This window comes from Grus americana, chromosome 2, assembly GCF_028858705.1.
Source record: "Grus americana isolate bGruAme1 chromosome 2, bGruAme1.mat, whole genome shotgun sequence".
Classification (NCBI taxonomy): domain Eukaryota; kingdom Metazoa; phylum Chordata; class Aves; order Gruiformes; family Gruidae; genus Grus; species Grus americana.
The window spans coordinates 112270858-112285074 of record NC_072853.1 but is presented as its reverse complement, the minus strand read 5'-3'; the positions used below and the strand labels follow the sequence as shown (position 1 = coordinate 112285074).

Here is a 14217-nt window from a genome sequence, read left to right as displayed (position 1 = left end):
CCCGCAGCCTCTCTAGATCCACAGGACATGGGAATGATGGTGCTGGTGCTGAGGGTTTCTGTGCCTGTCCTCTGTAATAAATTGCCATGACCACATTGGAAGTCTGTTTGATGATGAATTTTATTATTTTTCTGAAGCTGTGCTTTACTTACCTCATTGGAATGAGTCCTGTTTTGGTGCTTGGCCCTGTCGGACGCGTTGGAGAAAGCTTTGTTGCAGCCTTCATGTTCACACACATATGGTTTCTCTCCAGTGTGAGATCTCAAGTGCGTTTTCAAGTTTTCTAGTCTGGAGTAGGCCTTTGTACAACCTTCAAACTGCAGACAAGAAGTAAGTATGGATTAATTTTAATCTTTGGACTTGCAGGAAATGGTAAAAGCTGACCTATAAAAGTTTAGAAACTTTCCAAGCCTTCATAACCTTGCCCAATGTAATTTTGTTCTGATTTGTTGGATTTTAATTTTACCCAGGCAAACGCCATCACAGCTCAAGTTAAAATGCTTCCAGCATTATGTAAATCTTCTCTTACAGGAGAGCGCAGAGTTTGTGTATTTTGTCTAAGACAGAAATCCATTGCCAAGTCATTAGGAGGCTGGTGGCCAGCAGTAATACCCAGCTCTGTAAGAGAAAGTGCTTTTAAATAATTAAGCAAACTGAGCCCTGTTTAATAATGCCTTTTGGGGCTTCTTTGCACTTTAAACTTGAGGAAGTGGGCCAAATTATCCAGCGAATCCCTTCTTCTGAAGCTCTTGTCATCTAGGCGAGCTGGATAAGGAAGCAGACATGCTAGTCTCTTCTCCAACAAATGTCCGACAGACAAGATCAGGGAATGCAGCATCTGCACCGCTCTGTTCCCTGCACAGCCCCAGCTCCCCTGTCCGAGCCTGGAGCTCAGCCGCCTTTACTCACAGTGCATTTGTGTGGCTTTTCCCCTGTATGTCTCCTCATATGGACCACCAGCATATACTGCGCTTTGAATGGTTTCTGCTCCCGGGAACAGTCCAGCCATCGGCACACAAACTCTTTCTTCTCACCGTGTATATGGTCATTGTTTATATGCTGTTGAGGTAGAAGAGAAATTACAGTTTAATAGAAATGTAACATCATCATCAGCCTTACTGAACTTTGAATTGGAACAGCACCAGAGGCTCAGGTGTGAACCAGGATCCTGCGGTACTAAAAGAGTAAAAAGATTGTCTGCACTCCAAAGCGATCACTGGGTTCATATTATAGATCTCACTGGACGTCCGCTAAGGCCCATGAATTTGTTTCTACTGACGTCAACAGGCTTTTGATCATTCCTCAGGGATATGGGTTGTTAAATGGATCCTGGATAATCTCATGCACGGCACCACTTGAATGATTCACATTGAGTAATGCTTTCCCGGACCAGGGAAGCCTTACTTAAATGCCACTCAACACAAACAAGGTTTACAAAATCAGGCCTTTAAAAACACGTGCTCCAACCTGAAAAACCAACAGAACTGCTAAATCCCATTTCCACCACAACTTTTACCTCACTGTATTTTCTTTCAGTAAATGCATTGGGTTAATGTGCATGTTGTGGCAGCAGAACCAAAACCCTACACACTGCAGCAACTAAAAACTCTGAGCACAGAAGCATCCATCAAGCCAGCTTTTGCCATTGCCAAGTACAGCTCTGCCTGAAAGTCTCTGGGAGCGACACCTGCCCCATGCCTGTTGACACACATACATGTCCCTTGCTCTGGTCAGTGTCATCTGCGTGACTGTATCCAGGGACAGGCCGGGACTATCTACCTTTTACTCTTCCAGAAAAGTAGCTTGCTCTGTTTCCTTCAGTAATATCCAGTTCAGCAGAGCATTTAAATATGGATTTAATTCTCACTGATTGTGCTTCTGAGCAGAAATGGGCAGATGAATCAGGGCCACCCTCAAGTTTGGGTTTGGGTTTTTTTTCAAGCTTTAACTGTTTGAATTTTTTACACAGCTTCAGAAAGCAACAAAAGCACCCTACACCTGGACTTTCAAAGGTTTATGAAGGCTGGAATTTCAGCTGGAGCTACCTGACTCCTCATCACGGACTCTTGGAGAAAGCCTGCCTCGGAGACGTCACCATTTCTGTACTTTCTATCACAGCTTGCTAGCTCTGCCACTAGATGGCTGCATTTCTCAGCAAATGCGATTATTTCCATTGAGGTATGAGACAAACTCCTTCCAGAGTTAATAGGGATGAAATCTGTATCTGCTCTGTAAGTAGCTCACAGAAAAAGCCAGCCATACAGAAACTCAGTAGTTCGTACTGGAACACAAAGAAGATAATCCTATCTTTTTTAAAGTCCTGAAAACAATCAGAAAACCAAATAAAATCACTTATGTTCACAATTATGCGGCATCACCATGGCAAACAGATGTGCGCTGCCCATAAAAGATGACTGATCTTTTTCTCTTTCTGAAACTTTATTGCCGTTTCTTAAAAGTTGTGATGGGGTGCAGAGCGCATGAACAGAGCAGATGTGCTGGACAACATACAACACATAATCTGCAGGATTTCATGTTTCCAGTGCAGATCTCTAGTCCATTCGTACAACACAGGCCTGTACCAAAAGTATACAGATGCCCTGCGCTGTGAAATGGCATCGGAAGAGTACAGTGAGGTTAATGTGCACTCTTCTTTCCTGAAAGAGAAAGAAGTAACAGGACCAAACTCAATGCGTTAAAGTAATTCTCGGCCAAGTCTTCCTGTAAACATTACGGACTATGAGTTATTTGGTTAAACCTACACAGTCAAGAGGGAAATGAAAATTGAGTGTGGCACAGGTTTTTCCATTTGATTCAAAAACTTCAAGGCTGGTTCAATCAGTTCACAACAGCACTTCCCTCTACCTCCTGCTGTGTGGACACTCAGGCACCATGGATGCTCCTTCAGAGAAATTCTCCATAGGACACTGTTTCTCTTTGTCCCTGCAAATGAGCTTGCTCCTTGCTCCAGACCTCTAGCCCTTATCAGCGTGAGCATCCTCTAAAACTGGCCTTTCTCATGGGCATAAAACTCCCTTCCTCACTCCCTCCCCAGCCCAGGCTCACTGCAGTGGCTGACAAAGCTTGCCCAGGAGGGTGACTTGATCATTCGCCTCTTTACGTCACTCCACTGGCTCATCTGTCAAGTACCTTGTGATCCCCTTCAGGTCACTGCACTACTGTGCCCCTCCACACTCATCTGCCCTGCTCTCTTATCCTGCCACTCCTTTCCTACTCCCTCTGCTCTTCCTACAATCAAACCTTTCTTTGCACTGTTTTCCCTCATTGCTCTGATGCTCCAAGTGGGCTCTGAGAGATCACCTACAAAGCCACCTCATTCTCATTCAACCCCTCTGAGGGCCCTCATCTTCAGGTAAAGCCTAGAAGAAATGAGCCCATGACATCATCTGCTAATCTGGGTAATTTCTTTAGCTCTCAGATGAGCCGCTCAATTGGTTTTCGGAGAGGGGTGATATTTTAGCAGACCTATAAATGCACCTGAATACTGGAAGGCTGGTCTGGAAGAAGACACTTGCTAGACATTAAATTAGCACAAGTCAGAGGCCAACAGCAGAAACCAGCAGTGCTCTCAGGTAAGGAGATTCACAGCATTTATAATCCTGACCACACAGGGTCAGATTCAAATGCCTTCACATGCTCAAGTTATGATTTGAAAACTGATCAGTCATCTGCTATGGACATGTATGCAGAACTATACGAATACAAAACACGAACTAAATCTGCACTGGGATTTTTTATCGTTATCATTTGGCAGAAACAATGTGCAATATTTACAACGTGTTGAAAGGAAGAGGGAGGTCTCACTGTGTAAACAATGGCAATTAGAAAAGTTCACAAGTTTGTCAACTCTGGCATTCAGGTTCTTTGACTCAGATAATTACCTTTGGATTTTGCATGGTGTTTTTGGCTCCCTGGTCTCTATTATGAGAGGGAATGAATAGTTTTGAGCTTGTAAAACAAAGAACAGTCAGGAATAAGAGTATTATGCAAAGCAGAAGCTTTGGTACAGTACAATAAGGATTTATAGGGTTTCAATTTATAATCTGTTTGTAACCTTATTACACCCATGAAATGTCACATTCCAGGGACTAGATCAGAAGGATTTTTTTTTTCCTTGTGAAATTGAATTTTGATGCAGTTTCAGGATGTGAAAAGGCTTTTCTGTTAATTTTGTAGGCCCAAACCTGCAAGTTTTACTTATGTTGGTAATCCTTATTACAGTAAATAGGCACATGAAAGCCAATGATATTACTCCCTAGCGTCAGGTTTGCTAACATAAGGCTCTGAAGCACCAGCTCTGTATTATTAAGAATTTCTGACCTGAAAAAAAAAAAGCCCCCATTAAAAGCTGGGATTCTACTAGCTATCTCCCATTGCACACAGCTCCCAAAAGCTGCTAAACAGGGGTCATTTGCAGAATACCAGTCACTTTCATGCCACTTCAATGCTCATTACCAAACCTCAGTCTGTGCTGGCTCATTTTCTTTTCTTTAAAAAATGTTGCTATTATCATTTGGCTCCAAAATACCCTAAAATGAACAGAGGGAGCTGACCTAAATACTGTTTTTGCTCTCAGAATGCCCTCGCTTTGAAGGAGGAAGCTCTGAGATGGATTTCAATACCAGAGCAAAAAAAGCCACCAAATTCATTGAAATCAAGGCTGAAGTTGGCCTGTCATCTCTCCTGGGGAAGCGCAAAAAACAGAGGTAACAGGGAGCACAACCTGAAGTGACCTGGAAGCATAAATGCTTACATGGTAAGAAATAGTATTGAAGAAGGGAACACCTTACATCATACATGTTCTCATATAATCAGCACACACCCTATGTGCAACTCCATCTTGTAGGAGATGATGCAAGGTAACACTGGAGGTAGGATCTGCAATAATCTTAGTGTACCATTTCCATCCTCCGCGTGTTTTTTTAGAAGAAAAGAGTATCTGTGCATATCCTAGCTGACTACTTGGTACCCATTAGCTATGCAATACATAAAGGCCAAATGTGCTCTCACAGTAGTCAAACAGCAGGAGGAAAGCCTCTTCATGCCAGTGGAATGAGTTAGAAGCAACAGGAACAAGAATGATTGTCACCTGCAACTGAGACTGCATCTGAAAGCAAAGTGTTATTTGGGGGATAAAGCAGAAAACATTTGGAAAATCTCCTGATTCTGCTTTCTAACCTAGCCACACTGCCCTAGCATACGCTAGGAGAAAACTGGGAAGAGACCATGTTCTATTGGTATAGTGTGTCAAGTTAGTGGCACAGCGGAAGGCATATCACCATTGCCAAAACCTGGTTTAATTTCAATTATATGATAACAGTTTCAGACTTTTATCTTATCACAGTTATTTCCCTATATTTTAAAAATTTAAAGAGTAGGTGCTAAATAACTTCTCACTAAATCTCACTACTGACATCAAGCAGAGGCAGCATTTAAGCCACCTTCTAGCACAAATCTCCCCCTGGACTGTGCTGCCATGGAAAGCCCCTCAAAACAGCAGAGCCGCTGCATTTGCTGTATAGGAGATGACGCATGAATGGCAAAGAGGCATCGCAGTGGAATGGCTAATAAACACAGCTCATCCCGCAGCTGCATGAGGGAGTCGTGGAGCCTACGGGCTGCAGAAAGGACACGTGCAGAGATTGTGTCCGGCAGTAACAGGCTGCATAGCTCTGAGGCTGGTTTGGAAGGGGATTAGCTGTCCCTGACCTGTAAGTCCTGCAGGGAACACTCCTATTTGCATAGGGGATGTAGATTTGCCCTTAAGCCCACATACAGTTAAGAAAGAGGAGCAGGGTTCCTGCTCATCAGGCCCATCCCTTGCTGTGGCAAGCCCTGCTACACATAATCCCAGTCACGAACGGAGCAAGCTTCATCTTCTAAATACATTGGTGATCTGCTCCCTCTGCTCCCAGTGGAATGCTCTTCTAGGAACTCACTCCTCTGCTGGTTAGCAACTAATTTCTAGCTTCGATTTATTCACAGCCAATTTATACTCATTTGTTCTTGTGCCAACACTATCCTTTAGCTTAAACAGCTCTGCGCCCCTGCACGGTGTTTCTTTCCCTCCCTCCCCCACCCCAACAAACTGACAGCACTCTCCTCTTTGCCTTCATTTGCTGGATTAAAGAGCTGGTTCCTTCTGGTCTTCTCTAGGATGACCAAGTCCTCATTCCCCCTCTTACCTTGCTTTGGCTTGAGGTGTGGAAGTCCCTGTGTCTTGCCTGTCATTTTGCTCCCAGGTTCCTCATTGCCACTTTCAGGACTGTGTTAGTCCATCTCTCCTCAGTGCTCCTCTCAGCCCTACTCTTCACTTGCTCTAGTATGACTTCAACCTTCTCAGCCAGAATAGTGTGAAGTACACCAGAGCTCACCAGACTTGGTGTAACAGAATTCAAACTTCTCTGACCTAGCTTAGCTGTAAGTACAGATCTCTCCTTCACTTTGGACTTGAGACCATTACCAAAGCATTCGAGTATCTCACAGCTTGTGAATGTACCCCTCCTAACAACAAACCTTGGGAAATAGTATCTACTGCTATGGCCACAGTAGAATCCAAGATTTAAGGACCAGGAAAGCTAAAGCCTGCATACACAGAAGTATTTAGGTCTCTGATTCCCACTGAAAGTAGTCACTTGTTCATGAATGATGTGCATACTTTTGAGGTTCTTGACCCACACGGCTTCCTGAGGCATCTGAGTGACTGTATAAAGAGCATCAGCATTCAGCAAAGTGACAGGACAGCACTTAAGCAAGTAGCCTTGCCTGCCTGCTCCCCAGGGATGCAATCCACGGCTCATCACTGCTCCTCACTACCATTTTAGGTAGTCAGGCAACTAAGAGATGACATCAGGCAAGCCTCCCTACCATCTCATTAACATCTTGATAAAGATTAACTCCATGATCCACGACAAGATGGACAGACAAAAGCTTTGTAGAGAAGACAGGGTATAAAGGAGGCCCTGGTGAGGCAGGAAATGTCCTGTGACAATAGAAATCCTGTTGTGAGGAGGAAAACCCTGCATCTCCATGGAGGGAAATCTCCAGCAGACTTTTCGGACACTTTCCCATCCCTGCAATCGAGTCTCTCTCTAACCTCTGTGACTCTCTGTTAGAACAATGCATGCATTTTAATTTCCTCTTATCTGTGGGAAAATAGGTATGGGTCCCTTCTGTCCTTTCCCTACTGAAGATCATTTGCAGGCACAACAGGCTAAACAACCACAAGAGACGAATGTCTCCTCCCTGCTGCATAAGTCAAGAGTACGCTTTTGACCTCGTGTCCTTAGGGTGGCATAAGTACTTAAGCCATTTTTAGTTCCTGAGACGGAAGAAGCACTTAAGCTGCTTTAAACCTTTATGGTGGCATAAATGCTTAAGCCGCTTGCAGTTCCTAAAGCCAAGTCAAAGTTATAGCTATACATGAAGAACTCTGCATTTCTGCATAGGCACATGCCTGTGGAGAAGCTCAGATAACTATCATCTCCACTCCTGCTTCCTTTCCTTTGGATGCATTTATTGTTATTCTATTACAGTTCTGGAGGCTGTCTTGCATACTTTATGGAAGATTTAAGAAATGCTGTTGTGACAGATCTCTGCTAACGCTGATTAGCAACACGACAATTTATACAATCCGCTGATCTGGCCCAAAGCAGGTCAGCACCTCGACAGTCTTGACACCTTTGCTGAAATGGAATACCCAGAGTTAAAATCAGCTGGATCTTAAAAGCGCTGCACAGCAATTTCCTCTGTGTATAATGAATGCACTAAATACTCTGTCTGCACACTGCACTCCTCACCCTGCAGTGTTTGATCTTGTCATTCAGTCACAATACTTAATTTTCAAAGTTTTCCACTATCAACAAATGAAGCCCCCCCACTCCCCCTAGATTTGGTCATGATTGTAAACCTAAATGAGGACTAGTGGCATACAACATTTCAGTCATCAGATATTCTGGGGTTACATATGAGAAAGAGGAGTGTGACTTTTTTAACAGTATTAAAAAAAATATGTACCACAAATGTTTATAACTCCCGTGTGACTAAAGAGGTTTTACTCATTAAGAAAAAAAACAAATCACCAAATAAAGAAAGTTTCAGTCAAAAACATGGTTATTTCAGAAAGGACTGAAGTATGTGGAAAATAGGAAATATAACTTATGCTATTTTACAAACAATATATGAACTCTGTGTACATGACTGTTAATACTTAATTGTAAGAAAAAAGAATTAGACCTCAGTCAGCATTTCAGCTGAATGCATGCTTGAAGCTCATTTATTACTGTGCCGGTCTGGATTACCATCTCTGTCCCTTGACAACTGGCAATAGCAGTCAATGAAAAAAGGGAGGGATCAAAATTAGAAGCCCAAGTCAACTGAAAAATAATGATGATTTATAACTTGAGACAGGCCACGGAAGTAGATGGACGGGGATGACAGGCACAGGAGAAGGGCAGCATGGAAACCAATGCTGGAAGAGAGGATGGAAACAGTAAGAAAGGAGGAAAGTGGCAGGAGGGGGTGGGAATCACATCATGTTCTGGCCGCGCTGACACTGCGTGGTTCTGCCCCGTAACAGCTCATCACCTTTTCTTAGCAAGATGTTGCTGTACTTGCAACACCACTGCCTCAGTAGCTCATAAACTGCTTATTCACCTGCCTCGGTCCAAAGGGCTTGGGTTAATCTGGCTGTTTTGACTCCAGTGTCTGAGGGAGCGTTCCCATGGGAAGGTCAGACTGAGTGGAACCTCAGAGATGTTGCAGCAAATGATTGGGACCAACAGCTGTCTTGGGCCAGCACAGCTGCCACTGGAAGAAGACTGGGTTTACAGCCATATTTAAAAATGTATTAAAGATCTGGGGTCAGTGGAATGCATGGAAAGAGACTGTTCTTGTCTCATGGGGCATACGAGTTCGGAAGCAGGGAATGCAAAAAGACCAAGAGCAGTCAATCTAATAATAATTAATGAACATTTGCATTTTGTGGAGTTTACTAGAAGCCTGAGCAGGAGTCATCTTTTTGACCCAAAAGCTGTTTAACCAAGCCATGGTGAATCAAATTATTTTTTTACGTATGGGCTTGGAGAAGTCTTGTTCTCTAAATGTGCAACTGTATTACTAATAAATAGCAATATGCTAATTCAAAGGACACAACCCAGCAAGACTGTTTTCTTCTCACCTCCCCGTTTCAGCTGAAAATATAGGTCTGATTATTTTTTTTTCATCTCTCTGCACTAACAGCAGCAATAAAAGTTCTCAATCCCCAAGTTAAAAAAAAAAGGTGTTTTCTTTCTGCTTCTCCTTTTGTTCTCTTGCAATAAATTCTGTAGTTGTCTTCGTTGCCTATCAATAGGTTAAACATATCCAACTTGTATGTTTAAATGCTAAAGACAGAGAAGTCCCCAAGGATACGTCAATCGTTGGCTCTTGTACAAAGAAAATACTGTATTTTGCTCAGAAGAGCTTTCTGCGGCAATTTAAACACAGTGAGACAGACACAATATCCTGGAGAGAGGAAAACCTGCCTTATTACATTCCTGACCCAAGAGAAAGGATCTGCCCTTAGGACATAAAGAGAATCAGTGGGGGAAAAAAAGAGAAAAGTTATCTAATCCTAAAAATAAAGACAGCGGTTCATAATACAGCATGACCTTCTTTTAATCTCTGATATAGTAGTTATACAGTATGGATATGATATAATACCAACAGGGCAAACACAGCTTGCTCGTCAGGCTAGGAACCGACTCCCTCAGCTTGTATCTATGATTCTAGGCTTTGGACAGCTTTTTGGTAGGCTTTGGGATATTCTGTAAGGGAATGAAACTTAGGGGATATTGCAGGGATTCTTTCCCAATAAGATCACATCTTGTTCTTGTTTCATTTAATATACATATATTCACGTATACAGTACAGTTAAGTCTGTTAGCAGCAAAATGCAGCTCCATCAAGGGCAATGTTTTACAGCTCTCCCTTGATTTCCTGTGTAAGAGCATGCAGCTATAAAGCAATGGGCAGAAATTGCATCTTTATTTCCTAAACCTAAAAATTTAATAAATGACATTCTGCCAGAACATCAACATAAATGTTGTGGACATTAATAATTTCACTTTTACAATGGTAGGAAAGATGCTCTGATGACTCTCAGCTTTGTTTCTTCTCTGATGTTCCCCTCCATAACTGTCTAAAATCAAGTGCCATCTCTTTCCTGAAGGTTGCATTCTTGTATTACTAGCTGAGCTGGGAGGTTAATAAGTAAAGCTGGTATGTTACAGGAATTCTAGCTTTCTTTACTCTTTTTTTTTCCAAATGTATGGAAATAATTTTTCAGTGAGTGTTTCTGTGATAACTGGGCTTTGCCAGTTCCTCCAGCACTGATGCTCTGTATTGCATTTGCCTTTGTTCAAGCAAGGTATCACTGCTTCCATATTTTGTGATGCTACCAAAAAAAGAAAGCTCAACCTCTCTCTGCAACCACCTGAACCTGTGACCTGCCCAAGGACAGGGCTAATTGCATTTGTGTGAGGGACCAGCAGCAGCAAAGTGAAGGAAATGAAAGTGGAAACCACAAACCAGGTGCTCAAGTCAACTGTTCTCAAACGGGGATGTTTTGGTTGTCTCTGCCCTCCAAGGGTATGCTCTGCTCTCCTGAGAACTGCTGAAGCAGGGAAAGATGCAACAGGGTGACCGTGAGGATGACTAAGTTCTTGGGGCACTGGATGAAGTAGCCTGTAGGGAAGAAGTGCCCCCTCACCGCTCCTGAAAGAGTACAAGGGGCCAACTGCAAGCTGACCAGTCCTGGCATTTCTCCCAACCACTTTCTCCTACCTGTCTGCTGTCTGCATTACTTCCCTGCTCTGGCCGCCCTCTCGCTTGCCTCTGCCGCAGTGCACTCCTTGCACAACTCCTGCAGTTTGTATTACATGCTCCACACCACTGCATGGACGCTGGTAAACTCTCCTCCAATTTCCACTCACTCCAGCAGCTTTCTTGGTGCAAACCGTGCATGTTTGGATGCACAGTTTGAGAACTGTGCTGACCATGTAACTGCTACGCTAACAGCAAGAAAGCCTTTTGCTGGAGGGTAATCCCTTTTGGAAAAGGCAACCTCACAGGAAGGACCCTATTACACCTTTCACCTTCACCAAGACTTCAGCAATGCACAGAAATCACTTTAAGAAAAATAATGTTACATATCCATGTTTGGCTTACTTTTGTGTTTTTCATGTTCTTCACATTTAGGTCCCCAAATTACACCTACATTTTACCTGTCTTCTGTGTAAAGGTCACATGAGAAAAATCTGGGGTAATTTTGTGCCTGCAGCATAAACCAAGAGATCGAAGACAGACTAGCAAGGAGAAAAGCAGAGGGAGAAAGAAGCCAGGCAAAGTGTACTCCAGTGATGGAGAATTCAAACTTGGCGCTAAAGGCCAGGGCTGGAAGAAGAGACTGAACAAAGGCCGCTTGCTGAAGGGTTTAAGACCCACTGCTGACTCATGAAACTGTGATGTTGGCCTTTACGATGCAATAGTGACTGAAGGTGGTCCTCTCCCAAATCGTATACCCTAGCCCTGCACTGATGATCGTCAGCCTGTTTGGCCTGCTCTCCTTCCTTCTTTCTCCATCACGCATGCACACAACCTCTCCCTGCAGGCCATCTGAGAGCTGGCTACAGGCAGGAGTGCTACAGCTTGGGATGCAGGAAGGATTCCTGCCTTCAGGAGACAGCTCTACGGCATGACTGCAAGGAGGTGCAATGCCTGTTCCTGCCATAAGCTCACAAGAGAGGCGATCCTCATTGCAAAGAGCTCCACATTCCCTGCAAATCTGTTACACATTCCTCTCTCAACCTAGTCAAAACAGTAGTGTGCAAACAAGGGCAGAGGTTTTCCTACAGTTGGACGGGGAAGAGGGTAAAGACTGGCCCGAAACCAAACATCTGCCCTTCACTAGGTCTGAGATTACCAGTGCATGTTGCCTAGAAAATGCACTGTCTGACACCTTCTAGGAGTGACCGAATATGGAAGGAGAGAAAACCACCTGAGGCTCAACTGCAGAATTTTCTGCTTCATGATCTTTGCATGTAGGGATAAAAATTGATTTTACATGCAACTGCTACAGAATTTCTAGGAAAACCAAATTTAAACCCATTAAAACTCCCCCACAGGCAGTACCCAATGTGAGCAATGGCTGACTTCCACCTTTACAAATCCGAACTCACACACAGCTGTGTACAATCTTTAACAAAAACATACGTGAAAAACAGGCCTTACCTTAAAAAAAACCCCAAAACCCGAACATCCTGACACATAGCACTGCTACAGATGTTAGCGTAACACACTTAAAAGCATATATTCTATTTCTGGATTCTTCTCACTGGCAAAAAAAGACCACAAAAGACTCCTGCCAGCACACTTGAGAAGGAAGTCATCATAAAGAGGCATTACAATAAGGTATTTCATCTTATTTGCAAATAGTATCAAGAATGAAAATACCGTCCTGGTTTTGTAAGAAGCACACACGAGGCAGAAGAACTAAATACTTTGGATGTTTTCCCACATTGCTGCAGAAGACAAAAATCTATAGGCCTCCTTCCTGCCACCATAACTCATCCGACTTCAATGGAAATCAGACCTGGTGTATATATTAAACCTGAAATTAACTATTCTCCCCCCATATTGTTTGGCTTTGATAAATTCCAGCCATTGCTCCTAGATGAGATGCACAGATCTTGATTCTGCTCACTGGTCTGCTTGCACGGGCTCTTGTGGCAGCCCGGAGCCCATTAAATTCGACTGGGTCCAAACGCATGGAGCTCTCTGCAGGAGTGGGGCTTTAGCAGCTCTTATAGTTAGTTATTGAGCTGTGGGTACAAACCATGCTCAAAGTAATAATATTTTCCTTTAAAACAGGACATGTTCACAAGAAAATAAAATGGGAAGAGATTTCTCATCTTCATATTCCACAACATAGACCAGACTGGTGGAGCCAAGAAATAAATGCTCAACAGTAAACACGCCTTGAGCCAAAAAAAAAAGGAAGTAAAAAGGTACCCACCAAAATATCCCAACAACTGTGGTGCACCAAATGAATATATAAAGCCAGAGCTGTTTTATAAAAATTGTATGGTTTTAATGACAAAAATCTGTCAAAATTTACACGGCCTTTCAGTGCATGCGTTTGGAAGTAGACTGCAAGCAGGTTAGTACCAACAGGCTCTTTGAGTTAAAATGTAACCATATATTACAGCAGCTTTATATCATTTTATATTAGCAGAGACAAACCACTTAATCCCATGAGCCAATTTATAAACATATGAAAGGCTATAGCAAGGTAGAAAAGGAAAAACTAAAAAATACTCTTTTAATAAGATTTTCAAGTCTTCCAAACTCACAGACCAATACAATGGGCCATCTATCTAAACAGAAGGATTAGCAAAGTACTTGATCCCCTACAAAAAAGTTAAACCATTGCCTTCTTTTACTGAAAATCCTATGCTCCTAATGAGGCGAAATAGCAAGGTAAAGGTCAGACAATTAAACGGGATCTGCTCTCTGGAGTGTATTAAACATACGGACAGTAACACCAAGTATGTAGACAGGACTTGCTGAACAATATGCACTTCGTTTAGTTCAACCTTGGACCAGATTTTGTAAAACTGTGCACTTTCTTCTGGTTTTAGTACTTTTTAAATGATTACAGCACAGCTAACTTTGATACACTTAAAATGAAAGAAAAGATATTCCCTCAGCAGGATCTTCCTGTGCAAATCAATCAGTAAGTCTTTTTAATTTTTTTAAAGAGAGTCCTATGCTTACCACATGAACACATACAAATTGTCCGGATCATAAAAATACCAGTGCTTTATCTGCAGAAAGAGACTGTTGAATAAAAGGATTTTTTTCAATAAATGCACTTAGTGTCTCCTCATACATAATCTACGAAAGCTGCAGTTCAGATTAGGAGATAATGTCCGATCCACTTCTTAGAATGAAACGCACAGAAAACCCTAAGAAAGTCAGGACTGTAGTGACTTAACAACACACAACACTTTTCACAGAAACAAAGAAAAATGATGGCAGTGATAAGCATTACCAAAATCTTTACTAGATGATGTATACTCTAACATTTGTTTAATCACAGAGGAGATCCTGGTAGAATTAATACAACATTGGTAGGTGACAGAAGCAGTGGTGTGT

General features: G+C 42.7%; 1 protein-coding gene across 4 annotated transcripts in view; it reads right to left on the bottom strand.

Moving 5' to 3' along the window:
- The window catches only part of GLI3 (GLI family zinc finger 3), a 216120-nt gene that overhangs the window by 13391 nt on the left and 188512 nt on the right, over window positions 1-14217 (bottom strand). For all 4 annotated transcript variants that reach the window (XM_054814362.1, XM_054814364.1, XM_054814363.1 and 1 more), the window contains 2 exons: window positions 910-1059; window positions 153-317 (listed from right to left, as the gene is read on the bottom strand). In XM_054814362.1, coding sequence (XP_054670337.1) covers window positions 153-317; window positions 910-1059 — 315 coding nt within the window. The remainder of the gene's footprint in view (window positions 1-152; window positions 318-909; window positions 1060-14217) is intronic.